Source organism: Phocoena phocoena, chromosome 13 (assembly GCF_963924675.1).
Source record: "Phocoena phocoena chromosome 13, mPhoPho1.1, whole genome shotgun sequence".
In the NCBI taxonomy this organism is placed as follows: Eukaryota; Metazoa; Chordata; class Mammalia; order Artiodactyla; family Phocoenidae; genus Phocoena; species Phocoena phocoena.
Window position 1 is genome coordinate 83681688 of NC_089231.1, and position 25681 is coordinate 83707368.

The 25681-nt window shown below is 62.6% G+C and overlaps 3 protein-coding genes across 13 annotated transcripts in view; 2 read left to right on the forward strand and 1 right to left on the reverse strand.

The window, feature by feature from the left end:
• On the forward strand, positions 1–3880 carry OGFOD2 (2-oxoglutarate and iron dependent oxygenase domain containing 2). The gene is made up of 7 exons (XM_065890115.1): positions 1–655; positions 1068–1124; positions 1867–1980; positions 2071–2170; positions 2833–2960; positions 3212–3466; positions 3540–3880. Exons 1-7 carry the CDS (start codon positions 524–526, stop codon positions 3801–3803), a joined length of 1050 nt encoding a protein of 349 aa, XP_065746187.1. The 5' UTR covers positions 1–523; the 3' UTR covers positions 3804–3880.
• Positions 3881–5951: 2071 nt separating this feature from the next.
• ARL6IP4 (ADP ribosylation factor like GTPase 6 interacting protein 4) lies at positions 5952–8362 on the forward strand. Of its 7 annotated transcripts, none has more exons than XM_065889738.1 (6): positions 5952–6080; positions 6407–6580; positions 7001–7288; positions 7388–7505; positions 7924–7993; positions 8072–8362. In XM_065889738.1, the coding sequence occupies exons 2-6, from the start codon at positions 6418–6420 to the stop codon at positions 8126–8128; spliced, it is 696 nt and encodes a 231-aa protein (XP_065745810.1). In that variant the 5' UTR covers positions 5952–6080; positions 6407–6417; the 3' UTR covers positions 8129–8362. The 7 variants fall into 7 exon arrangements, with proteins under 7 accessions (XP_065745810.1, XP_065745811.1, XP_065745814.1 ...); XM_065889739.1 differs by having other exon boundaries at positions 7025–7288; XM_065889742.1 differs by lacking the exon at positions 5952–6080 and having other exon boundaries at positions 6418–6580; positions 7001–7209; positions 7447–7505; positions 8072–8128.
• A 3272-nt stretch (positions 8363–11634) lies between these two features.
• PITPNM2 (phosphatidylinositol transfer protein membrane associated 2) overlaps positions 11635–25681 on the reverse strand; it is a 31351-nt gene continuing 17304 nt past the window's right edge. The window contains exons 8-24 of one of the 5 annotated variants that reach the window (XM_065889279.1): positions 25571–25641; positions 21977–22224; positions 21344–21533; positions 21086–21205; positions 20305–20510; positions 19597–19775; positions 18069–18239; positions 16091–16255; positions 15272–15369; positions 14251–14421; positions 13788–13904; positions 13349–13465; positions 13081–13229; positions 12838–12987; positions 12269–12452; positions 12062–12190; positions 11635–11958 (exon numbers count right to left, since the gene is read on the reverse strand). In XM_065889279.1, coding sequence (XP_065745351.1) covers positions 11635–11958; positions 12062–12190; positions 12269–12452; positions 12838–12987; positions 13081–13229; positions 13349–13465; positions 13788–13904; positions 14251–14421; positions 15272–15369; positions 16091–16255; positions 18069–18239; positions 19597–19775; positions 20305–20510; positions 21086–21205; positions 21344–21533; positions 21977–22224; positions 25571–25641 — 2789 coding nt within the window. Of the gene's footprint in view, positions 11959–12061; positions 12191–12268; positions 12453–12837; positions 12988–13080; positions 13230–13348; positions 13466–13787; positions 13905–14250; positions 14422–15271; positions 15370–16090; positions 16256–17333; positions 17484–18068; positions 18240–19596; positions 19776–20304; positions 20511–21085; positions 21206–21343; positions 21534–21976; positions 22225–25245; positions 25309–25570; positions 25642–25681 lie in introns of those variants that run through there. The other 4 variants (XM_065889278.1, XM_065889281.1, XM_065889280.1 and 1 more) reach the window with 4 other exon arrangements.

Sequence of the window (25681 nt, forward strand, 5' to 3'; positions counted from 1 at the left end):
GAGACTGTGGCGTTAGCAACGGGAGCGCCCGGCAAGGACCCGGGATAAATGCTAAACCCAAGCTCAGACGCACAAAACTGGAGAGCAGTTGGAGGGAACGAGGTCAGACCCTAGAGCTCTGTCCTCGAGGCGTTCGCTGGTTCTTCAAAACCTCCGAGCAGAAAAGGGAGGCAGCATTTAAGCAGAGGGTCTTGAGATTCCGAGTCCCTACTTCTCCACGTCCTGTGAAGGTGTGACTCAGTTCACCTATCTGTAAAGTCGACGATTAATTCCCGCCTCGTGGATGGAGAAACTCTGAAGCGGAACGAGAAGGTCGCGTGCTCCCAGCGGAGGCTGCCAGCCCCAACCCGGCCGGGAGCATCTTCCAGCACCGCAGTCCGTTTTCTGGGGCGGAGTCTTCGTTCTTTTCCGCACTTGGGAATTTAAAACGGACCCTTGGCCGCTGGCTCCAGACCGCCTCGGCTGGGGGCGTATCCGGAAGTGCCCCTACGGAAGCCGGCGGGCCCGCGCGCGGCACCTCACCATGGGGACCGCGGCGGCTCCGCGGCGCTTCTGCCGCTGCGCCTGCTTCTGCTCCGAGAACTTGTACGTGGCGCGCTACGGCCTGCACGTGCGCTTCCGGAGCGAGCAGCAGCTGCGCCAGGACTACGGCCCCGTGAGTGGCCTCTATTGGCTCTGCGGGGAAATGGGCGGGGAGGGGTCGTTTGCTTTGCCTTTGGTGTGCTCAGACCTGACGACAAGAATGACCTAACCTTTAGATACCTCATTGTTTTCAACCTTAAATGGGGATAATGGTATCTTTAGTGAGATTGTGAGGAATGAATGAATGAACGTACATGCAAAATGCTCAGGGCAGGGCCTGGCTCAGAGTACTCTGTCAGTGTTATCACCAAGAGCAGCTGGGAACCCTGCTCTGTGCTCTACGTGCTTATCGCATTCCATCCTTACAATGATCCTGTGAGGTCGGATCATCTCCATTTCAAGGAGAAACTGAGGCGCAGAGACGTTTAAGTGACTTAAACGTCCCAAGGTCACACCGTCGCACTCACTGGCCTTTCTGCTCCCAGATCCTGCGCAGCCGAGGCTGTGTCAGCCCCAAGGACTTCCAGCAGCTGTTGGGAGAGGTAACAACTCCCCGCCCGCCCTCGATTGCTCCCTCCGCACCCAGCCTGGCCTTTCCTCTTTAGATTTGCATCAGCAGTTTGAGGAGTCTCCCAGCCTCAGGCCTGCCAGTGTCAGATCCTTAGACCTCCCCTTTCCCCCTTCCCGTCCTCACTCACCACAGCATCTGGGTCCTGGCAGCAGAAAAAGAGAAAGCAGGAGCAACGCCAAGTTGTCTGCCTCCTGCCCTCTTGAGATACTCGGGCTCTGGGGAGGAGTCACTTGCCCAAGGTTTCACAGCAGGTGGAGTGGAGGTCCCACCCAGGGCCGCCTGGCTCCTGGCTCTTCAACCCTCCCCCACGCCACTTCTGTGGCTGCTGCTTGTCTCCCACCCGGGGGTTAAGTGTCGGGAAGCTTCCCAGGACAGCCCGCTGCAGCCTCTGGAACACAAGCTTTGACCGGGACTCTGTTTCCCCTCCTTGAGTGGGCCCAGCTGGTTGAGGAGCAGCGAGGGGTCTCATCCCAGCCAGGCTCAGGCTGGTGCAGCCCTGAGTGGGATGGGCCCCCTTCTGGAAGGATGCCCCTTCAGCTAACAGCTTAGCACCTGCCATTTACCCTGGCAGAGTCAGGAGCACAGGGAGACCTTGCTCCCAGCCCTGGTCATGCCCTGGGCTTCCTGAGCCTCAGTTTCCTCATCTGCACAGTGGCCTCGGGGGGGGGGGATGGGAGGCCCCAACCTCATACCCAGGCCCTGTGTAACCCCAGCTTGAGAAGGAGGTGGAGCGGCGGCAGCGGCTGGGGCAGGAGTCGGCCGCCAGGAAAGCCCTCATTGCGAGCTCCTACCACCCAGCGCGGCCCGATGTCTACAGCTCACTGCAGGTACCTGGCAGGGGGCAGGTTACTGGAAGGAGACGGAGGCATCCGGGCCTGAGGGCTGTCTGCCCCACGGCTTGTGTGCTCTGCCCCCAGGATGTGGCTCTGGCCCCCGAGTTTCTGGCCGCAGCTGAGTACAGCACATCGCCAGGTGCAGACCTCCAGGGCCTTCTCCAGCGGCTGGAGACAGTTTCGGGTGAGGTCTTGGCCCATCACCTTGCAGCACTTGGGGTGGGAGACTGAGGTCCCTCCACCTACCATATCTGCCTCCAAAAATCAAACCAGCAGGACTGAGAAGGGCTGGCGGGACAGACCCATCAGGAACAGGGCATCTGTATCCACTCACTCACTTATCCAACAGTTATTCAGTGCCTTGCATCAGACACGCTCAAATAGGGGTGACTGAAGAGGTTAACAAAGGGACAGTTAAGACAAGTGTGGGCTAAGGAATCAGCAAGGGATGGGGAGGGCCCCGCCCCAGGGCTAGCAACGGGGGTGGGGTTGGGGGTAGGGAGCCGTTCCTATCCCAAGACCTGAAGAAGTGGGCAAGAATGAGGTTTCTTGAACCTGCCAGGACTTGGAACTGTGGGAGAGGGCTCGCCAGATGGGGTGCACATCTGAATTTGGAGGTTAGACCTCAGGGCAGGGTGAGGCTTCAGGGATGAGTGGGGGGCCCAAGAATAGGGCTCCCCTGCCGCACGTTATGTCATTAATCATCACAGGAGCCCTGAGAGGTGAGTACTCACGTCATCCCCATTGTACAGATGAGGAAACTGAGGCTGGGGGAAGTGAAAATTTATGGGTAGATTGAAACCCACACCGGAGCTCCCGGCCAACCGACTGTCCCTCCCTCCACAGAGGAGAAGCGTATCTACCGGCTGCCGGTGTTCACAGCGTCCTTCTGCCAGGCCCTGCTGGAGGAGCTGGACCACTTCGAGCAGTCAGACATGCCCAAGGGAAGACCCAACACCATGAACAACTATGGGGTGGGTGAGGCTCCACCCGGTGGGCCCGAGGAGGTGGGGACATTGTCTGGTGAGACGCATCCCCAGCGCTGCAGACGTTCTCCAAGCCTCGGTTTCCCCATCTGTAAAATGAGATCACAGCAGGATTTTTATGAAGTTAAGCACGTCGATGTCTGCAAAGCACTTAACAGTGTCTTTAGTAAGGGACTCCCCCAGGGACCCAGGGTGAGGCCCTACCAGTTTCCCCGCTGACCCCGGGATCCCCCTCCCAGGTGCTGCTACACGAGCTGGGCCTGGATGAGCCACTGGTGACGCCACTGAGGGAGCGCTTCCTGCAGCCGCTGATGGCCCTGCTGTACCCAGAGTACAGGGGCTGGCTGGACACCCACCGCGCCTTTGTGGTCAAATACGCGCCAGGCCAGGATCGCGAGCTGGGCTGCCACTACGATAACGCCGAGCTCACCCTCAACGTGGCCCTGGGCAAGGCCTTCACGGGGGGTGCTCTCTACTTTGGGGACCTCTTCCAGGTTAGTGTGTGTGACCCGTGGGGCAGGGCTGGGGCCACTGAGAGTGCCCAGGCCTAAGCCCCGCTGTCCACAGGCGCCTTCGGCCCTGGCCAACCCCCTGGAGGTAGAGCACGTGGTGGGCCAGGGCATCCTGCACCGTGGGGGCCAGCTGCACGGGGCCCGGCCCCTGGGCACTGGTGAGCGTTGGAACCTGGTCGTCTGGCTCCGCGCCTCTGCTGTACGCAACCGCCTCTGCCCCATGTGCTGCCGCGAGCCCGACCTGGTGGATGATGAGGGCTTCGGCGACGGCTTCACCCGCGAGGAGCCCGCCACGGTGGACGTGTGTGCACTGACTTGAGCCTGGCTGGGGCCAGTGTGGTGGGGTGAGGGGCGGAAATAAACACCCTGCAGCCCTCAGCACGTCTTGGTTCAAAAGGACACACGAGCTTCTGGGTCATTCTTTGAGCAGACACGTTGGCTTAGGTCGGGTTTGTTAGAACCAGAGCCTGAGACAAGGATTCCTGTGCAGGTGGTTTAAGGAGGAGATACTCTTGGGAGAAGAGGGAGCAGGACAGAGCAGGAAGGAACTGGGCCAAGATGGTTTGAAATGGCATCCAGCCTCAGCCCCATCACACGGGGCTCTCTCTGGAGCATGAATCATACCAGTTTGCCTTCCACAACAGATATTAGCTATAGGGTGTTTTGGGGTAGGGAGGGGGTGAGTAACTTCCCAGACATCCATCTCCAGGGCAAGGTGATTCCCAGCGGCCCAGGGAATCTTCAAGAGAAGAGTACAGGTGTGAGGGACTTCCCTGGTGGTCCAGTGGTTAAGAATCTGCCTTCCAATGCAGGGGACGTGGGTTCAATCCCTGGTCAGGGAACTAAGATCCCACATGCCGCGGGGCAACTAAGCCCGTGCACAGCAACTACTGAGCCCGCGCACCTCAACTAGAGAGTCCGTGCGCCACAGCAAAGGGCCCACGTGCCGCAACTAAGACCCGATGCAGCCAAAAATAAATACATAAAATAAAAAATAAATGTTAAAAAAAAGAGTACAGGGCTTCTCTGGTGGCGCAGTGGTTGGGAGTCCGCCTGCCGATGCAGGGGACATGGGTTCGTGCCCCGGTCCGGGAGGATCCCACATGCCGCGGAGCGGCTGGGCCTGTGAGCCATGGCCACGGACCCTGTGCGTCCGGAGCCTGTGCTCCGCCAACGGGAGAGGCCACAACAGTGAGAGGCCCACCGCAAAAAAAAAAAAAAAAGAGTACAGGTGTGAGGTGTCAGCAGCAGACACCACCCTGGGAGTGAGCGCCCCATCACTAAAGGGGATTTAGATGGGCTGCCAACAGCATCTTCTGGACCGTGTGGAGGGGTTACTGCAGAGGGATTAAAAGCAAGGACTTGGAGCCAGATCTCGGGTTTGAATTCTGATTCGGCCGCTTCCAGCTGTGACTGTGGGTAAGCCACATGATTCTCCACGCCTTTGTTTCCTCCTCTGGAAAGTACTCGTGTCCTAGAGGTGTTGTGGAGATCAAGTGACTTCCCGTTTATACAGTCATTTTGTGCCTTTTTTTTTTTTTTTGAGGTACGCGGGCCTCTCGCTGCTGTGGCCTCTCCCGTTGCGGAGCACAGGCTCCGGACGCGCAGGCTCAGCGGGCCCAGCCGCTCCGCGGCATGTGGGATCTTCCTGGACCAGGGTACGAACCCGTGTCCCCTGCATGGGCAGGCGGACTCTCAACCACTGCACCACCAGGGAAGCCCTATACAGTGATTTTTAACAGACCTGTGAGTTTGCTGCTGTCGTTACTATTGAAGAGTTTGCAACTTGGCGGCCCCAGGATTGGATGAGGCATGCAGCTATGCTGTGTTTGGGAGGGTTTTCCATGTTGAAAGCTTGAGTTCTGGCTTCCGTGGGAAGGTGGGAAGATCTGGAAACACCGGGCCCCAATCGACACTGCAGTAATCAGCAGAAGCGGACTCAGCTGCCCCCAGTCTAGACGGGCCTGCGGTGCACTTTCTCACAGGGGTCTTTCCGTCATTCATTGTCATGCCCTCTCTGGTCCTTATGGACATTTGAGTTTGCGACCTCTGTATTACTGGGTGGAGACGGTGTAAAGACCAAGGCTCTGGAGCTTACGGCCCGTCGCAGTGGACACGTTCGCAGACAATCCAGAGAGGAAAGCGGCGCGCAGTCGCCTTCTTCCCTGGGGCATCACGGAGACAAGGGATGCTGCGGGCGCGGCGAAAGGACAGTGATGGGAGAGGGCATAGCTGCGGCAAAGGACCCGTGGGCTCCGGGACTGGCGCCAGGCTGGAGAGCAGGCCTCTCGTCTGGGAGCTCCGCCTGGAGCCCCAGCTCGCCTCTCCGGGAGGTCAGTGCGTCAGACTCAGTTTCTTGGGCTGTCCCAGAGACGGAACCTGGGGCCTCAGAACTAAAGGCAGCAGCGCCTTGCTTCGCGGTCGGACGGCCTTCCAGAGCACCGTCCCGGGCCGGAAGTCGCCCAGCCGCCGCTTCCTCACGCGAAGGCGTGGTGCGGGGTTGGCGGTCCGGCCGGATGGGCAGTTGAGGAGGAAGCGGAGCAGCCGCGGGGACTTTCTTTCAGGCGGCGAGGCCGCGGAGGGCGCGGGGTGGAGGGTACGAGCGCGCGGGAAGGAATGAAGAACGCACCTGGCAGCTGAGGATCGTGGCCGTTTCTAGAGGCGCCTGAGCCGCGTGCGCAGGCGTGGAGCGTCCGGGCGGGGGCGGGCCCTTAAAGGGGCCGCAGCGGAGGATCCGGGAGTCCGCGGAGAACCCGGGGTACCCAGGGGTGGGGGTGGCTGAGGATCGTGCGGTTGCACGGATCCCCTCAATATCCCTGCCCCGGGTGGTGACCAGGTCCCGAGTAGAGCCGCCCTCGGAACCCAGTTTGTGGGCCGGCCCTGTGATCAATCCCCAGTTTAAGCGCGTCTCCCCGTCTCCAGCCCGCGGCGCTATGGCTCACGTCGGCTCTCGCAAGCGCTCGAGGAGTCGCAGCCGGTCCCGGGGGCGAGGGTCGGAAAAGAAAAGAAAGAAGAGCAGTAAGGACGCCCCGAGAAGCTGCTCGGCTTCTAGATCCCGAAGCCGCAAGGCCAGCACCACCTCCTCCGGGGCGGAGGGTGAGAACCAGAGGGAATGGGAAAGGGGTGAGGGAACTTCATGGAGGAAGTTGCAGGCAGCTGGGCGGGCTTCTCCGGACTGGCTGTGGGGAAATCGCGGTGAGCGCTATTCAGAGGCACACGGAGTGTAGATCTGGATCGAAAGACGCTCAGAATCCAGGGGCTGGGCCAGCCCATTGAGTACGGAGTGAAGGGAGCACTTAATCATGTTTTTGGTGCAGCTGGGTTTGAGATACGGAGGCTGGCCGCCCTGCTCCTGGGCAGTGACTGCGGAGCCCAGAAAGTGCCTCTCCACAGGGTGCAGAGCCCTCCTCTAGAAAGCCCTGCCAGGAGGGTCTCACCCCTCTGTAATCAGCCTAAGCCTGCTACAGGCCAGAGCAAGGGGACGAAGGTTTACTTCTTCGCCTCCTGGCCTTCCAGCCTCACCTTCTCCCTGCGTCACAGAGAGAAGCAAACACAAGGCCCGGAGGAGACCACGATCCAGCCCCTCCTCCTCTCCTTCCAGTTCTTCCAGCTGCTCTTCCTCCAGCGATGGCCGGAAGAAGCGGGGGAAGCACAAGGACAAGAAGAGGAAGAAAAAGAAGAAAAGGAAGAAGAAGCTGAAGAAGAGAGACAAGGATAAGGCCAAGGTGCAGCAGATCGAGGCTCTGCCCGGACCCTCGCTGGACCAGTGGCACAGAGCAGCCGAGGAGGACGAGGACGGCCCAGGTACAGTGCTGCCTGGTGTGCAAGGCAGGGAGGGTCCCCTCCCTGAGCCCCCATTCCTGAGCCCCGCCCCCCGCCACCTCCCTGCCATTTACCTTCCAGTCCTGACGGACGAGCAGAAGTCCCGCATCCAGGCCATGAAGCCCATGACCAAGGAGGAGTGGGATGCCCGGCAGAGCGTCATCCGCAAGGTGGTGGACCCGGAGACAGGACGCACCAGGTGGGAAGCCAGGCCCCACGGCTGCACCTGGGCGCCCTGGTCCCAGACCAGCACTCAGGAGGAGAGGTGGTGGCAGCTTCTGCTGCTCTAAGAGGACCGAGGATGAGGGAGAAAAAGGAGTCACTCGTTGATGGGACTTCTCAGGCCACTGCTGCCCATTCCTCAGAGCAGGCGACTGCAGGGGCTAGAAGGGCCTTGGGCGGGGGTCTTCAAAGAGCCGCTGTTGGCTGGGCCGATGGCAGAGCCCACCGGGCCGCCCTCATCCTTGTCCCAAGGGTGGGAGGGAGGGGTGGGAGTGGCCAGGCTCCGCCTACTCGAGATGGTGGGGGCCTGAGGCCTGGCACCCGTCTGCTGGATGCTTCTGGTTCTGTTGCTCTGGCCTCTAAGTTAGAGGCTCAGCCTCCCTCCCCTCCTCTAGGCTCATTAAGGGAGACGGTGAGGTCTTAGAGGAAATCGTAACCAAGGAACGACACAGAGAGATCAACAAGGTGGGTGTCGCCCCCTTGCCCAGGCCCACCCCCAGCTCTGCTTCTGATGTGTCCCCTCCTGTGTGCTTTCTTCCCCAGCAAGCCACCCGAGGGGATGGTCTGGCCTTCCAGATGCGAGCAGGGCTGCTGCCCTGAGGGCCCCACTGGCCAAGGCCTGCACGCAGTGTTGGTGGCACAGCCTGAAGGCTGGCCTCAGGGTGGGTAGCAGGGAGCCCGATGGATGCTGCTTGTCTCTCTCCTGCAGACCGGCCTCTGGCCCAGCCTCCTGTCACATGCAGGGGGTGGAGGGCAGGGTCACTGGCCTAACTGGCTCCCCTAACTCCTGAAAGAGTGCAGCTTCCCAGATATTAAACGTACCCTGGTTGGAGACTTTTTCTGTGCTGTTTTTTTTTGTGCTGAGGAGGGGAGGGGAGAAGAGTGCAGCCCTACTTCCAGGGCAAAAATAAGGACTCCAGGAGCTTTGGGGGAAAGGACAGGCCACGTCAGCCACCCTTGCCCTCCTCACCCTCAGATGAGGTCCTGTCTGGACCAGACCCAGGGCTCTACCTCCAGCTGCATCCCAGACCCTTGGCTCTTACACTGGATTTCCTCAGGCTTGGAGGGAGGCTGCTGCCCTCGCTGCTTGTGCCACAGACGACGCAGTTCAGAATTCTGGTGGCCCGGGAGGAATCCTGGCCCAGCTTACTGGCTGTGTCCTCTGTGAAGCAGAGGCTGACAGTACCCACCTCCCTGACTGGGTTGCTATGAGGACCACTGAGTTCACGCCTGGGAAAGGGCTGGAAGGGGCCCAGCATAGGGAAGACCCACGTGAGTGTGTACTGGTATTACTGTGAGCGTAGCTGACACTGCGTACTGGGAAGGACAGCCTCTCCCCGCACAGGACAGGCTGGGCCCCCACCCCGGCCCCCGCACCCCCCACCCCCGGCCCCAGGGCTCTGGTTGCCGGCGCAGTACTGAGACCCAGAAGGAAGCCTTCCTGCTTCTTTAATTGGTGTAACAGACGACGACACAGTACACAGAGCACACTCAGGCCTGATGGAGCAGGGACAGCAAGGGCGGGCGGGGGCAAGTCAGGACACCACTCACATTCGGTCCAGACAGACAGACAGGGGGCTGAGACGTGAAGACTGTGACGTGGCGGGTGGGCGGGCAGGCAGCTCAGACTGAGCTAGGAAGGGGGGGTGGGGTCTCTGCTGAATCCCTCTTTAGAAATCAAAGAGAAGGCAGGTGGGGGGATCTGGGGGGGGGGGGCGGGCTGAGGCTCAGTCCTGGGGGCTTGGGGGTGGGAGTGGGACTAAGGCTTCTACTCTAACAGGCCTGGGGTGGGGTGGCAGTCAGCAAGGCCTGCTTCACCCTTTGGTTACGACTGGTCGGGCCTGAGCCCTGCAGCTCAGCACCCGATGCTGTAAACATTTTTGGTATTTTTAAAGGACTCTGTCCTCCCTCTCTTAGTTTCTGAAAAAAACTGGTGCTTCCTTAAGAGGATAATGTGCCGAAAGGAATCTTCAGGTAGGCCAGGAAGCAGACCTGGGTAGAGAAGACAGACGTCACCAGGGTGGCTGGGCTGCCCACCTCACCATCTATGGCTGAGGGCCGCTGGGAGAGGCCCGGGGACTATTGCTGTTGTCCTTGGCATGGCTGGCGGCTGGGCAGGCAGGCGGGGAGCTCGGAGCCGTGGGGGAGCTGCCCGCTGGGAGAGGCCGAGCCCACTGCCCACCCAGCCTCCTGGGGCCAGGCGGCCTCCCGGCCTTTATTGCAGGCGGGCTGAGACTCTTCCAGGTGCTCCTGTGGATGGCTGCTCACCGGGCGACAGGCGAGATGGGGTGAGGTGGGACCGACAGGAGGCGGCACTGGCCATGGGGGGCCCTCGTCGGGGCTGTGATTGTTGGGCCAAGCGATTCCCGCTGGGAGCAAGGGGTTAGATATTGCACTTTCACTGCAACAGTTACATTAAAACTTGGTCCATAAAATAATCGTCGCTTTATACATAATGCCTGAAACAACAACAAAAAGCTACGTCTTAAATATGAATAAACCCTGACGGTCCCATCCCTCCAGACATTTTTCACTGCACAAAATAAATAGCTTTCACTCTGTACAGACCCACTTTTGCAGAACATTTACACGACCCTTTGGCTGTACATATCTACACACGGGAAAATGTTAACATCCGTCTGCGCGCCTCCCCGTCCCAGCCCACGAGGCCCCGAGGCCGTATCCAGGTTGGCAGCAGCTTCGCATAGAAGGAGCCTGGTCGCTGGACGGCTGGCTGAGGCCTGGCAGGCTCCCCCGTCTCAGAGCAGGTAGAGCAGCAGCGGAGGGGCTGCCGGGGCTGAGGCCACAGCTGAGATTGCCGTCGGTTCCGGGGAGGGAGGGCTGACGCTCAGACCCAGCGCGCAGGACAGCGCGGTCCATACCAGGTGGGAAATGAAGTCGTGGCTGCCTGCCCTGAAGCTAACTAAGCGAGTTGTGGCTTCTTAGATTCGGCATCGAAACGGAATTGGCGTTAAAAAAAACCTAAGTGTGTGCCCCACTCACCCCAGAGTAGAAATTCAGTGGAATTAATGGGGGTCAGGCGAGGCAGGGAGCCCACGCCCCGCTGCCTGGGCAGGGGACAGGGCCCTGGGACCCAGAACCAGGCTGGACTCCGTCACAGTGCTGGGCGTTTTCATGTGGAGGGGCTGCGTTTGGTACTGAAAGAGTTAAGAAAAGGAAGCAGCCAAGGATTGCTCATTTAAAAAAACCTCATAGAAATCAGATTGGAGAAGTAGAAAGGTGTAGAAACGTGGAAGGGGGGGCCGAGGCGCAGGGCCTTGGCTGACGGCTGGCGAGGAGCGGAAGAAGTAAGCCCGGCTGGTCCCGGCCCCACGGCCCGAGGCGAGGCTTCTCAGGAGCCACCGGCCTGGCGGCCTGGGCTGTGCCTGAGGCTGAGATGACGCCAGGCCCTTGGCTGGATGGGGCTCCCGGTGGGGCAGCTGGAAGGGGTTGGGAGTCCGGGGCTGCCATGGGCCAGGCGGAGCTGCAGAAAATACCATATGGCCTTTCTCTCCTACTTGTACAAGGATTCTCTGCCCTGGAGCCTTCTGTGTGGCGACGGGTCCTGGATCAGCAAACGCTGAATTTTCACGCACATCAACGGATCTGTAGCCATAGGAGATGGTGATGGGTCTCCACCCTCAAACTTCAGTGCAAAACCAGTGAGGTCGAGCAGTTGAGTAACTCGAGTTAACAAGAAGCAGGCTGTCCCCCGTTGGAGCTGCTACCAAGTGGGAGGGGACTTGGGGGTCGGGGCGAGCTAGTGGACGGGAGGTGCCCAGGCCTGGCATCAGGATGCTGGGCGGTCAACGCAGGGCAAGCGTCCGGGAGTGCCTTCCCGGCCAGTCCACGCTGGGGGGGTCCTGGTCCCTCCGTCATCCTCGGGCTGGTCGTCCTGCCAGCTTCCACGATATGCTGGAACCCCGCAGACCCTAACACGTGAGGCAGGGCTGGAAGGGCTGTGTGTGGCACGGCCCCGTGTCCTCTGCCAGGCCCTGGGACAAGCTGGGCCCCAGCCGACTGTCCGTGCCCAGGCCAGGCTTCCTGGCAGGGCGGGCCGCCCCGGCCTAGCACCATGGAGACCACAGCGCCTTGCTCCCGGAGCCCTACTTGGGGCCCGCAGCTGTCCCCGGCTCGGGCCGGCCCGCCATGGTGCGGCCCCAGCAGCCGGCTGCCACGCTCATGCTACGTTGTCCCCGCTGCTCGCCGTCCGCCTGGCTCTGCGTCCGCTCGTGCCGGTGGCCGGGCCCGCTGGGCTGGGCCGAGATGGTGCGGAGCAGGTGGTTCCGGGAGCGCAGGAAGTCGCCCTGGCCAGGCAGGCCGAAGCTGCCCTTGCGCAGCGCCATGCGGGTGGCCGCGTTGCGCGCCGGGCGCGCCCGGTGGTTATACTTGAGCTGGGCCAGGTGGGCCGCATAGCCATCGGTGATGAACTGCGGGGGAGGGAGGGCAACGCGGAGCACGGCTGTCAGGGGGCGGGGCTCCCGGGGCTGCCCGCCCGCCCGCCCGCCAGCCAGCCATGACGCGTCTGCTCACCTGGCACTGCTGCTGCAGCTTCTTGGTGGGCCGGCCCACGATGTAGATCTGCATGGGGGACAGGCTGATGGAGCTGTAGACCGCCACGTCCTTGGTGGAGCCGTAGGCCGCGTGCACGCGCAGGTGCAGCTGTGGGTCAGACGGGCGTGGGCGCGGGCTCGGCCCTTCCGCCCGTCCCCACCCCACTCCCTTCTAGCCGGGACCCACCTCAGAGATGAGCAGCTTCAGGAAGTTGGCCTTGTGCCTCAGCGGGTCGTGCACCAGGCCGTCACAGAAGGACACCACGCCGTGAGGGAAGTTGTGCTGGGCCAGCCATGCCACCACCCGCTGCTTCTGCATGTCAGGCCGGCCCGTCACATAGATGATGAGGTAGCCCAGGTCCTGCCAGTGCCTGGGGGCGGGGGGCAGGCCTGGGTGTCCCACAGATGCACCGTTCTCCCTCCTGGGCCGCCCAGCCAGTCCCCACGGGGGCCACTAAAGAGCACTTCTCGGGTCAGGGGGGCCGACAATGGCAGCAGCAGCCGGACTGACAGCAGCGCGGTGCTCGCGGCCCCCACCCCCGCCCCCTGCAGCAGGTGTAACTGGTCTTGTTAGAAGCAGCCCCGCTCCCCAGGTAAGGGAACTGAGGCATCAACAGCAAGAGGTTACAGCTGGGAGGTGTGACCCAGCTGCGGGGTCCGTGCCCCATGTCCCAGCTCTGGCACCCAGGGCCCTCCGCCGTCTGGCCGTGGAGCTGACTGCCTCCGAGCCCACCCGCTGCTGCTCGGAGCGCTCACCGCACCACGTCCACGGCCCCGGCCCGCACTTTGGGGTCGCTGCCCATGATGGACACGCTGGCGGCGAAGGAGCCGTCGATGCTGAAGACCACGAACTCCGTGCCCTTGGGCAGCACGGTGATGTAGCTGTCGGCAAACGTGTGGTCTCCCCTGGGAGGGGGCAGCTCATCAGAACCCACCAGGGCTCCTTCCTCCCGCCCCGGACGAGGCTGACCCGGCCTGCTCACTCCTTGGAGCTCATACCTGACCACCATCTTGACGGGGTAGACGCCCACGCCCAGGCGGTGGGCCTCGGGGATGGTGTAGGAGACGCGCCCGCTGCTGTTGGTCACCAGCGTGTCCAGGTACAGCCACTCACCCGAGGGCGGCTGCATCATGATGTGCACGTCCACCTGGAGCCGGGAGGCTGGTCATGGCTGGGCCGCGCCCTTGGCCTCCCCACCCCCACTTCCCACCCCCCAGCCAGAGGGAGGCGAGGTGGGGGGCTCCCGCGGGCTCCCTGTGTCTTTACCTTCTCCCCGGTCAGGGTGACCATGTCCAGGGGCCCATACATGAAGCGGCCTGTCAGGACCTGAGGGCCATCCTCGTTGGCGACCGCATCATTGATCCGGTGATTGGCCGTCACGTTCTGGGGGGAGGAGAAGCAAAGCTGGGTCAGGGCTGGGGATGGAGGGGCGGCTGGGGCCTCCTGGGCTCAGCTCAAGCTTCCCACGGGCCTGGGGCGTGAGTACGGGCGCAAAGCCGGATGACCCAGCTCAGCCACTGAGCTACGTGGCCTTGGCGCTGGTCCCCATCTGTAAATGGGGTAACAGCTCCAACCCCAGACTGTGAGGATTAAGTAAGACAGCACACTTCTCTGTGACTCAGTTTCCTCATCTGTAAGATGGGGTCTTCTCGCGCGGATTCGATAGGACGACAGCTGTGGGACCTGGGCACGGAGGACCCCTCACCCGCAGCTTCACGTGGGTCCTCTTGCGCTGCCACTTCTCCCTCGGCTTTGACGGGGTGAACACCGAGACCTCCTTGCCGTCCAGTTCCAAGATGCTGGAGCTGTCGTGCCTCATGACCTGGCAGGGGACAGAGGGAGGCCCTGGGGCAGGCTCGAGCCTGGGGCTTCCTGTTCTGGAGGGGAGAGGCCAGCGGCCCTAGGGGCCACGCTACCCATGGGAGGGCTTGGCGGGGGGCACTATTTGACCCCACTGCAGTCTGCTCTCTGGCCTGTTAGGGTGCACATCCATTCACCCCATCTCAACATCCCCACGGCTTCCTCCATCCTGCTGGCTGTGGCGTCTGCTGGGGCCAGAAAGTGGGGCTCCCCACCGTCCTCATCTATGAAATGGGGCCACCTCAGCAGCGGTGTCAGTCGGGCCTCCTGAGAGGTGCAGGTGTGCCCGTCAGGGGGACCCTGGGTACCTGTCTCAGCAGGAAGGAGACCACATCCGTGGACTCCCAGTAGCTGGCGTGGAAGAGGTGGGGCAGGGCCACGGTGGGGAAGGCCGTCAGGGCGTCGGGGCAGTACAGGGCGTAGTCGATCCGCTTCTGACCCCACCACTTCGCCGCAACTGCCAAGAGGAGGGGCTGTGACTGGGCTGGACCCCAGGGGCTTACCTGGCCCCTCAGGCCGGGCACAGCCCAAAGGCAAGACCCTCCTCTGACCAGAGAGAAGGGCTGCAACCAAAGCAAGTCTCCTTCTCCCACACTCGGCGACGGGAGCAGCAAGCAGCCAGGGCGCCCGAGGAGGGGGAGGTGGGGGACTGTGGCTCAGCCGGGAGGATGTGGAGATACAGGGCGAGGGGACAAGCCCAGTCCGGAGGCAGGACTCCCTGGCCCTGGTCCTGTCGACCCCCCGCCTTGGGCCTTATCACTGCCCTCTCCAGGCTTCTCCTGGACCCCCTGTCTGCCCCCGCAGGCCTCAAGGATGTGCGAGGCTTTGCAGAGATGGAGTCACGATTCCTGGGCCCCAAGGCAAGGCCCGCTGTCCTCAGCACCTGGCAGGCAGGGTGTTTAGTGAGGGCCTTCAGTCTACACAGCCTGCGCGTGAAGCCGGCTCCCCCTCCAGGCTCGGGGACCGCCCATGTTTGCAAAAGCCTCCTGGGTGACTGCACGCAGGAGGTGCACCTGGTTAGGCTCGGGGTGGCCCTGCTCTCCCCCTGCAGCCTGCCTGACCAGCAACCCCCAGCCCTCACCCGGCCTCCATCCAGCCGCCCCCCCCCCACCCCCCGCTGCTCCTGCTTCCTCCCCGGAAGTCTGGGTGCTCCCAGACCAAGCCGCCAGCTCCCCGCTAGGCCTCAGCAGGGCCCAGGGGGTGAGGCGTGCCTGGAAACAGAGCGTGACCCCAGTTAGAGAAGGCGGACGTGTGTGCATGGAGGGCTGTGACGCCCGGGACCTCCCTCCTCTGATGTCCAAGTCGGGGAGGCGGGGGCCCTCCCCAGGCTGGGGCTCGCCTGCTGGCCCAGGGCGGTGGGCAGTAGTGGGGGAGGGCAAGCAGGGACGGGCACCTGACGCTGGGGCTGTGGCTAAGCGGTGCACAGGCTCAGCCCTGCTGGGGCCACCACTGCCCCCGCGGGCCAGGAGGACACCCACGCCGGCCTTAGCCCCGGAGCCCTGCTCTGACAGGCAGCCTGGGAGCCAGTCATGTGGCAGGGGGCCGCTGGCCCCGGGGGAGTGTGTGCGGGGCTGACCCGGACTCCGCTACCAGCTGCTGAGAAGCTTCTGAGATGGGCAGGAGCGAAGGAGGCTGTGGGTGACTCTGCCCCCTGCGGCGGCAGGAGGGGCTGGCACAGGAGACCTCGCCTCCCTGGCTCCCCTCGGCCACCGCTGCAGCTTCTCCAGAAATGGAACCCCCAGCTTTCTCCTTCAAGGAGCACCTGCCCCCCTGGGGTTAGGACCCCTCCTCCCAGACCCACCCACCCCCAGCTGAGACAGCACCACCCATCTCCCACCACCTGCACCTGCCCCCCCCATGCCCTGCCCCAGGGCCGCCCCTTTCAACGTTCCTTCCTTGCAGAGTCCTCTATGGACACGGGGGCTGGATCACTCTTCGCCACGGGGCCGTCCTGGGCACCGTTCGGTGTTGAGCAGCACAACTGGTCTCCACCCACCAGATGCCAGGGGCGCCCACCCCGGTTGCCTCCAGACGCTGCAAACTGTCCTCTGGGGGACGGGCACAGTGGCCGCCATTGAGACTGGCTGCGACAAGGCACAGCCCCCTTGCTGTGACGGGGAGGGCAGGCCCCGGCACTGCTGCACTCACTCTGGGCAATGCTGGACGCCGTGTAGCTCTCAGCCATGCCCGACACCTGGCTGGCGATGCTGATCTCGCTGGCCCGGCGGAAACCTCGGGCAGTGGGGGCTGTGCCAGGCGAGGAGGGGGCCGCGTGCTCTTGGAAGACCGCGTTGTGGGCCTGGAGTGCATCTGCTGCAGGCGGACAGGGACCAGAGACCGCGGGTAAGGAGGCCTCGCCCAGCCCGGCCCTCCAGCCCCTGAGCAGTGGGAGGGGGCGTCCAGCATGTGCTGGGGCTGGGGCAACCGGAGCGGCCGCTGTGCCAGACAAGGCCGACACGTCCAGCTGCAGAGGAGCAGGGGTATCTGAGCACAGCTGGCAGAGAGGATGGGCCCAAGCGTGCCAGGGCCAGCCTGCTCAGGGCCCAGAGCTGAGGCAGAGAGAAGGGAGCGCTGGGGCAGGGGTGGACAGACGGACCAATACAGACACAGTGGGCAGGGAGGCAAGGTGGCCGGGCTCATGCCCCACACTGGCCACGGCCACCCTTCCAGTCCAGCCATCTTGGCCTCTGGGGCTCGGCCTGGCCTGGCCTGACCCACAGCCCGCGGCAGCTGGCTTTGGGGGCGCTAACAACAGGGGCCTGGGGCAGCTTGCCAGGGATGCCCAGCGCTGAGGACTGAGAATGAGGCAACACCCCCTGCACGTGCCTCACACACGGGTCACATCGAGCCAGCCCTGAATGGGCATCTGGGGACAAAGGCAGGGGCTGAGGGCTCGAGCCAGGCTCACCTGGGTCCAGCCTGAGAACGGGGCTCGGCTACAGGACCCATATCTAGACGGGGTGCAGGAGATGCCTGGACCTCCTCAGGAAGAGGGAGTGGGGCCTTGAGAATCCAAGCCCTCGCCAGGACCGAAGTCTTCTACTGGGGGTCAGGTGGGTCCCAGCGGGCTCGAGGCCTCACCCCAACTCCTTCTGCTAGCCTCACAAACAGGGGAGAGAACCCTCGGACTGACACCTGTGCTGGGTGACCCTGAGGCAGCTGCTCCCCTCTCTGGGCTCGTGCGCCTCCTCTGCTTTGGGTCCCCTCCCTGCTCTGCCTAGTGTCCAGAGAGGGGGCACCAAGCCTGCTCCCAGGGCCTGTCCTGCCTGGTCTCTGCTTCTCGCCACCACAGCTCCACAAATTCCGGGTGGCCAAGGAGGGCACGGGGGTCCCTGAGGACCAGCGGTCAGCCGGTGAAGCAGACGCCACCACAAGCAGGGGGGTTACACACACTCAGCAGAGCTCGGGCTGGGGTGGGGCCCGTCTCGCCAGGTGACTGCGAGAACGGGGATACTGGTCTCCAGGAAGCCATCCCTGTGAGGGAGGGGGACCAGGGGGCCGCCCTCCAGGACCAGCTGGGGGTTTCTTTGCACGGTCTGGACTGGAGGCATATGGGGAGAGAAGAGGGGACACAAGAATAGACACTTGTGTGCACGTGACACAGACACGCGCCGCTCCTCAAGAGCCAGGACGTGACAGGACTAGGACACAGGGGCAGGTGGGACGGGCCGTTCCCAGGGGGCGAGAGTGGGTCCCGGGCAACCCCCTCTCATGCTCCTGCACCCCAGCTTCAGGCTACGTGACCTGGAGGCTCCGGAGCTGTCTGCCACGGGGTCCCTTCACAGGGCAGGACAATGGCCGGGACTCAGCCAGGGGCCCTCAGGTCCGCCTTGGCAGGGCGGTGGGGCGGGAGCGAGGTCCCTAGCTGTGTGTGTGTGTGTGTGTGTGTGTGTGTGTGTGTGTGTGTGTGTGTGTGTTGGGGGGGAGGGGGGGGAGGCTGTCTCCCTCCTACCTCCCTGGGGTGGGTGGGGCTAATGCACCGCACCTACACCAGGTGACCCGCTTCCAAGGTGTTCAGTGCAGGACGCCCCTCCCCGCACGGCAGGGCCAGCCCCGGCCTGGGGCACCCAAGGAGGGGGCACAAGTCCCACCCTCCCCGAAGGCCGGGGGCCCATGGGGCTCTCACCCAGCAGCGTCGAGCAGCCGTCCCCCAGCGGGTAGCGCTGGTAGCGGGGGATGCTGAGAGGCGGCAGGGCGTGGAATCGCCGCTCCAGCAGCGGCTCCAGGCGCGAGGCCGACGGGTCGGCGGGGTGGAAGAGGTTGTAGACTTGCTGGCAGGCGGGCCGCAGCTGGAAAACTGGGGGGCGGAGTTGGGGGGGCGGGAATCGCAGAGCCTGGAGCTAGCTCCGCCCTCAGGAGGCGGGGCCTAGAGCAGGCTGGGATTGGGTGCAGTGCGACGGGACGGGGTTGGGGATACAGAGAAACCCGAAAGTCTGTCTCTATCAAATTTGGGATTCTGTTTGGGCCACTGTCCCTTTATTAACCAAATTTGTTTTAATTGAAAAAGTTATAATGACGGTGGTTAAAAAATTTTGTTTTTAAGTACAGAAATATATATGATAAAAGACATATAACGGAGGGTCCCCTTTCTCCCCAGAGCCCCGGGGCTGGCGCCCCACCTGCAACTTTTGGGAGCCTCACGCGCATGCGCGGCTGAGCCGGGTCGAGCTCTCCGCTATTAGAAATGTCTCTAGGCTGTGCGATGGGGCTGTGCTTTCGAACATCTCACAGTTGATGGGAAGATCACGTGAACGTCATTATAAACTATCAGTAACATATATCTCACTTTAAAAAATACATACAAATAGGAACATAATCTATGCTTTATTTTCATTTAACACAATAAATGGGAGTCTTTCGTATCAGCACTCCAGTTCCGCCCCATTCTTTTTAACTGCGGCGGGGTATTCCATTGTATGGCTGTGCCGCGATTGATTTAACCAGTTCGCATCCCATTTAGGTTGGTTCTGTTTTTTCACCCTTACAGATGACGTTGCCCTAACATCAGTGTCTCTGAGCTGTGCGCTCATACCGAAGCCACTGTTTACTTGCTCTTGGGCAAGTGTCTACGCCTGCCTCTCTGAGCCTCAGTTTCCCGCTGGGGCCCCTGCACAGCTCCTGTAGGATGGCACTTCTCCCTGGACCACACTCGTTGATCCCAGGGTCACTGGGCAGGGACTGCTGTTCTGACGGCTGCTTAGCCCACAAGTTCTGTCTCCCTGTGTGTGTAGCCATGAGGAGGAACCTGGAGCAGCATGGCTGTGGTCCCTCTGGGGCTGGGAGGCCACCCGATCGAGGAGACTTTGGGGGTGCCTGGTTTCACATCTCTTCCTTATGGGAAGACTTCGGGCCTGGGAGACTGGGTCTGGCCCCATCTGATCCTGGGGCAGCCCCTTCCATCTCTGGACCTCAGCTCCCAGAGGTGCCTTGGAGATGAAATGAAACAGCGTGCTGGGAAATGGGGCCAGGGACTGAGCTGCTGAAGCTGGAGCAAAGGAGAGCAATGGGTCCTTGGTGGGGGGTGCAGAAAAGAGGAGGAAGGGGCCTGGGAGGTGGCCATGGCCTCATGACAGGGGTCCACTGAGACCCTCTGCCCAGCTCATGCCCACTCCCCCCACCCCCCCGCCTCACTCCTCCCCTGCAGGGACTCTCACCATCCAGGGAGGGGATGACGGTCTTCCTCAAGGCCAGGACCAGCCCCAGCGGGCACCCGAAGAGGAAGAGGTCAGCGATCTCGAAGTCGAACTTGCCCACGGCCCCTGTGCCGTCCAGCATGGTGGAGCTGCTTGAGTGGCGGGAGCTGGGCTCATTCCTCAGCACGCTGGCGTGGAGGCTGCAGATGCCGGGGGACGAATGAGGTCACACCACAGCCCTTCTCGGGGCTGGCCTGTCCTTAGCCTCCTGAAAGAGGCTCCTCAGGGGTCATCAGGCCCAAACGAGGCTTGGTCCCTCTGTGGTCCTGTGAGTGCAGCTGTCCAGCACCTGCTGGGACACCTCCGGTGACAGCAGGTCCCAACCTCTCTAGGGAGCCCACCGCCTTTGGGACAGCCCTGACCGGGATCACGCCGCCCCTGGTCAGTTCTGCTCCCTGATTCTGCCATCCCCACTTCCAGCCCTGGTCAATCTGTTCCCTCTGACTCAAGATGGCCCAAGGCGTGTACGAGACCACAGCCGTACCCAACAAGCACCTTCTCCCGGCTGAAGAGCCGTGGCCCAGTCTGGGGATCGCAGGACAAGGGCCGGGGGGGCCTCCAGCACCCTCACGTGGGCCATCGGCACGATCTTATCCACGTTCTCACTTCTGAGCCGTCCCTCTGTCTTAGAGTCCCCGACCTCACCTGGCGGTGGGCCTCACTACCCACCTGGACAGGAAGGCCTGGTGCTGCTGGATGGTGTCCAGCTCGTAGGTGGACGAGTCACTCCTCTTGCGGGGCAGCTGCTGTCTGGGGTCCTCAGCGCCGTTGCTTCGGGGGATGTCGATGTTGCTGCGGCTCAGGTGCCGGCTGCTCTCCAGGGTGCCGCCATGTGCCGCGTTGACCGTCGTGCCCGGGGACAGCAGGTCAGTGTCCTGGAACGGCCCCATGCAGGCTCACTGCCCGGTGGTCACTGGCCTGGCCCCCTCTTCAGTGTCCTGGAAGCCGTGTCTGCCCTCCTGACTCCAGGCCCACTGGCCACTGCTCAGCGGCCTCTCACCCAAGCCAGGGAGGGAAAAGCCCTGTCCCTCTGTGCCCCACGGTCCCCCCCCAGCCTTCACTCCTGGCCTGGCCTGCCCATGTGGGCCTTGCTGATCTCCCACTGATCCCGCTGCCTCGCCCGGCCTGCCAGGCCATTTGCTAGTCTGCAGCAGAGGGACCTTGGGTGCTCTCTCCTGCTGGGAAGCTCAGAGGATCCACCCCCCAGGACCAGAGCCTGCTCCCCACGGTGCAGACCCTGCTTCACCGCCTGCTGAAGCTGCCGTGCTCCTAGGTTGAGCCGCGCCGCAGCTGTTCACCTGTCCCACGCATCCTCCCCCTGCCTTTGGGCACCTGCATTAGCAACCTCTGCCCTTCCCTTTTTCCACAGGCCTCTGGGATGTTTGGAGCCAGAGGGTGACAGTCCTCAGCCTGGAGGCCCCCTGCTCCGGGGGCTGGGGGAAGCCAGTACCTGCGCACTGGCCACACTGCCCCGGCGGCTGCTGCTCTGGCTCTCAGACACCGTCTGGTTGCTGGAGCATAAGGCATCGAACGCCAGGATGCCCCCGACGCAGTCCCCGATCAGGCAGACCTGGAGGGGGAGAGGCTCAGGGGCCTGAGAGTCCACCCTGCTTGCTGCAAGGCTGGCTGGGGAGAGCCCTGGCCTGGAGCACCAGGCCAGCCCACCCTGCAGGGTTTCTGTCTTCCCTTCCCCCACCCCACAACTCACCTGCCCGTTGAAGGTCACGCCCTCCTGGGACTTGATGAAGTCCCCGTAGGCGAGGTTGGCCCGCTGGATCACTGTGGCAACGGCCTCCTGGTAGTGGGGCGAAGAGGTTGCCAGCAGGGGCAGGGCGGCCAAGGGGATGTGGTCCTGGCTGCTGGACAGACAGCCTTCGTCATGGCTGTAGGGGCTGAGGCTGGGGGCGGGAGACCGGTCAGGAGAGAGCAGGTGGCCTCAGCTCAGCCCCGTGGGCCCCTCTTCCCTGACCCGAGCATCAGAGCAGGAGCCGCCTGACACCCTGAGAGCCTCAGCCCTGGCTTGGCAAACCTCGTGGGGATGCTTCCAGGCCAGGCATGGGGAACAGGGCCAGGGAGTAAGGCCAGTATGTCAGAGGCAGGTCAGCATCCTCACATTACAGATGCAGAAACTGAGGCTCAGCTCGGGGCCCCGGCCCCTCCAGGACCCTAGGCTCAGCCATCTGCGTAGGTTTTGCCGCCTCCCGGCAGAACAGGCTAGACGGCGGGTTTGGATGTCGGCACTGCGGTCCCAGTACCGCGGCTGGCGGGGGGGGGGGGGGGGGGTGTCTCCTGACCCTCAGGGCCAGGGGAGGGGCAGGTGGCAGCGAGCCTGGGCACTCACTCGGAGACGAGGGCGAAGGCAGCGGAGCAGATGGGCGGGCAGGGCACCAGGCGGATGGCCAGGTGGCCCAGGGTGCTGGGGTAGTGCACGCGCATGACGGTGTCGAACACGGTGGCGATGGTGTTGGTGTCGCCCTGCTTGGAGCCAGGGTCCCCGGCGCCCGTGTCCAGGATGGTGCCTCCGTGCAGCAGCAGCAGCAACGCGTGGATCTTGGAGGGCGGCACGGCCAGCGGCGGGCTGACCTCGTCCTGTGCGGGTGGGGGGTGGGGGGGTGAACTCCCTGGGGACTCGGCTCCTGGCCGAAGCTTCTGTCCTGCTGGGGGGACGCTTGTGGCGGCCCAGTCACTCCCTCTGAGACCCTGTCTCAGTTCCTCTGCTCCAGGGCCTGGTGCCCCTCCCCCGGGGAGGCCCAGCTGCTTCTTCCCCTCCCCTCTGTGTTCAGCCCTGCTCCCTGCCGGCCTGACAGGGGCACAGAGGACAGGGAGGGAGAGGGTCTCTTCCTTCCGAAGCACAACTCCACCTCCCATCTGTGGGCCCAGGCAGGGGCTTCTGGGCTTCCAGCCTTGGGGGACAGGCAGAGGCTCAGCCCCGTGCGGGCCTTTGGGGCCTGCCTGCCCTCCGTGTGTCTGTGTCCAGACATCGGTCTGTCACAGGCTGTCTCTCTTTTTTTAAAAAATTTATTTTATTTATTTACTTTTGGCTGCGCTGGGTCTTCGTTGCTGTGCACAGGTTTTTCTCTGGTTGCCGCAAGCAGGGGCTATGCATGCAGGCTTCGTTGCCCCGCGGCATGTGGGATCTTCCCCGACCAGGGCTTGAACCCATGTCCCCTGCATTGGCAGGCAGATTCTTTTTTTTTTTTTTTTTTTTTTTTTTTTCGCGGTACGCGGGCCTCTCACTGTTGCGGAGCACAGGCTCCGGACGCGCAGGCTCAGCCGCTCCGCGGTATGTGGGATCTTCCCAGACCGGGGCACGAACCCGTGTCCCCAGCATCGGCAGGCAGACTCTCAACCACTGTGCCACCAGGGAAGCCCGGCAGGCAGATTCTTAACCACTGCGCCACCAGGGAAGCCCTCACAGGCTCTCTTAAGAGGGGCTGGGGGGGACTTCCCTGGCGGTCCAGTGGTTGAGAATCCGCCTTCCAATGCAGGGGATGCAGGTTTGATCCCTGGTTGGGGAACTAAGATCCCACATGCTGCGGGGCAACTAAGCCCGCACCACAACTAGAGAGAAGCCTGTGCACCGCACCGAAGACCCAATGCAGCCAAAAACCAAACCAAACCAAAAAAAATTCTGAGGCAAGCAATTAAAGAAAAAAAAAAAGAAAGAAAAAGAGGGGCGGTGGGGGTCAGGGATTCAGATTCAGCTTGGCGGCTCAGCCAGCAGCTCTGAGCTCTCCCTCCATCTACATGGGCCCTCCCCCGCTGCCCCAGGCCCATGGCCCTCAGGCCCTGCCATTCCCAGCCTCTAAGACCAAGGTCCTCAAGAGCAGAGATGTCCCAGAGGTGGCAGAACCCCAGCATCTTAGAGTGGGGAGGGCAACGCAGGTGTGTCTATCTGAACCCCCCTCATTTGTGAGGAGTCAGCCCTGCTTATGAAGTCCAAGTGAGACTTGCACACATCCACCATGGGATCTACAGACGAGGTGGCCCAGAGACAACAAGGGACTTGTCTAATATCACACAGCGCATCAGTACCAAGCTGGACCGGAACCCAGAGCTCCTGCCACCAGCTCAGTGCTCTTCTGCTACCATAGGCTGTAGCCCCATCCCCAGGGGCCTCTCCCCATCCCTGGCTTCTGGTGTGTGACTTCTGGTGTGGGAGGCCAGGGCCAGGGCCCAAGAGAGCCACAGGTGAGTACCTGCCTTGCCCATATTATGTCAGGGGCTGAGGGGGGCGGGGAAGGGAGCTGAAGAGAGGGGCCTGTCCCTACGGAACTCAGGAGCAGAACAAGGGGCTGAAGCCATCTGGAGGGGCCATGGGGGGGGTCAGCTGGCCCTGAACTGGGCACTGAACCCAGGGACTGGCGAGGCCACCGGGAATGGGTCGGGCTGGGCTGGGAGCCTCTGAGCAGCAGAGGGCTTTGGGCGGGAGGAAGGCTGGTGGGTGGTACCGGGCCTGGGGTGGAGGCAAGGCTGGGCTGCCTCAGTCCCCAAGAGGGGGCTGGTCATCGGCCGGGCGTGGGCCACAGGGCCCGGGCAGGAATGAACTCACGGCCCAAGGCAGGGTGTGGTCACTGGCTGCCCAGACCACAGGCCAGGACAGAAGCACCAGATGGTCCCAAAGACTGATCAACACAGCCAGGCGAGAGGCTCATGGAAGGCGTGTCTTACAGCACCCTCCCTGTCACCCAGACGTGGCCCCAGTCGCCTGGGACGGGCAGGGCTGGGCAGTGCGGGGCTGAGAGAATCCTGCCTGCTGCTGGGGCCCAGCACTGGAGGCTGGGGGCTCTTCAGGGACCCAGGAGGCCTGTGCGAGACACAGCTTTCCTCCCATTCAAACTGCTTTCTACAGGGGCACACCCTGCCTGAGACTCGAACCCCAGTGGGAACAGAGCCATTGGGAGGCGGGGCCTGGGAGCCAGCTCTGGAGAGCCAGGGGTCCCCAGCAGTGACTAGGTAAAGCCGTCCTCCTCCCTCGAGCCTGGGAGAAGAGGCTCCGGTTTGGGGACCGTTGCCAGCAAAGGGATCTGACTCTGGATGGCGGTGTCCCAGAACCAGTGCTGGGTCCAAATGCACATCCCCAGGAAGATCCAGAGCCCGAGGCCCCTTCTGCCCCTCCTGGGGGGCCGTCATAGCTGTGTGCGCCGAAGGCAAGGGGAGGCTCTGTTTGCTTTATCGCCATTAACCAGCAACTGGGAATCAATTCCCCTCGTTCCAGTCACCCTTCTAGAAAAGCCCGCTTCGACCTCAGAACTCAAAGAGAATCCCAAGAGGAGGACGGCGGTGCAGAGGCACCCCCTCCCCGGTCCGAACTCCCCACGGGTCCTGAGTCCCCAGAGGTGCCGTCTCCACCTCGGGCAGCTAGAGGCCAGAGCAGTGAGGTGACCGCAGCGTGTGACAGCCCCACTCTGCCCCGGCTCCTGCCCCACTGCAAACAGCTCTGACCGCCCACAGGTGGAGGAGGAGAAGGGGCGTGAGCTCCATGCAAACAACCCCCAAAGCAGACACAAGCGCTCTACCAAGACAGCTTGATTGGACAATTAGACTCTTCCCACCCCCGGCGGGGCGGCCATATCACTTCTGCCTAGATGACTTTCGCTTCCTCCCCTTCTATCGTTTTTCCTTCAGGGACTTCAGACAAGCTGAGCACAAGGTGAAGATCTTATTTTTGATCTGGAATTTACAAGTTTCTCATTTTGCTTTCCAAGGGTGGAGCGGGGTCAAGGCCTTCCTCGGGGGAGCTGTCTGCAGTCCTACTGGCTCTCAGGGGCATCAGAGGGGCTGGGCCCCAGACCTCTCTCCAGTGGTGCCCAGGCCAGTGTGGACATGATGCTGTGGGAGCCAAGCTCTGCCTCCATGGTCTCCCCCGCGGGACTGGTCCTTTACGCCCTGCCCCCCCTGCTGCAGCCCTGGCCCTCTCCGCCTTGGCACCCACCTCAATGATGTTCAGCTGCTCCACACTGGAGGCCACCCTGAACTCGGGGGCACTCTGGCGGTACAGACCGTCTGCAACACAGAAGCGGTGGGTGGGTGTGAGCAAAGGGGC

Bases quoted from the DNA above. Each gene is read 5' to 3' on its own strand.
- OGFOD2 (XM_065890115.1), top strand. From the start codon at position 524: ATGGGGACCGCGGCGGCTCCGCGGCGCTTCTGCCGCTGCGCCTGCTTC. The intron at 2,171-2,832 runs GTGAGGTCTTGG...CTCCCTCCACAG, and splicing joins GCGGCTGGAGACAGTTTCGG to AGGAGAAGCGTATCTACCGG. The intron at 3,467-3,539 runs GTTAGTGTGTGT...CGCTGTCCACAG, and splicing joins ACTTTGGGGACCTCTTCCAG to GCGCCTTCGGCCCTGGCCAA.
- ARL6IP4 (XM_065889738.1), top strand. From the start codon at position 6,418: ATGGCTCACGTCGGCTCTCGCAAGCGCTCGAGGAGTCGCAGCCGGTCC. The intron at 6,581-7,000 runs GTGAGAACCAGA...CTGGCCTTCCAG, and splicing joins CACCTCCTCCGGGGCGGAGG to CCTCACCTTCTCCCTGCGTC. The intron at 7,506-7,923 runs GTGGGAAGCCAG...CCCCTCCTCTAG, and splicing joins CCGGAGACAGGACGCACCAG to GCTCATTAAGGGAGACGGTG.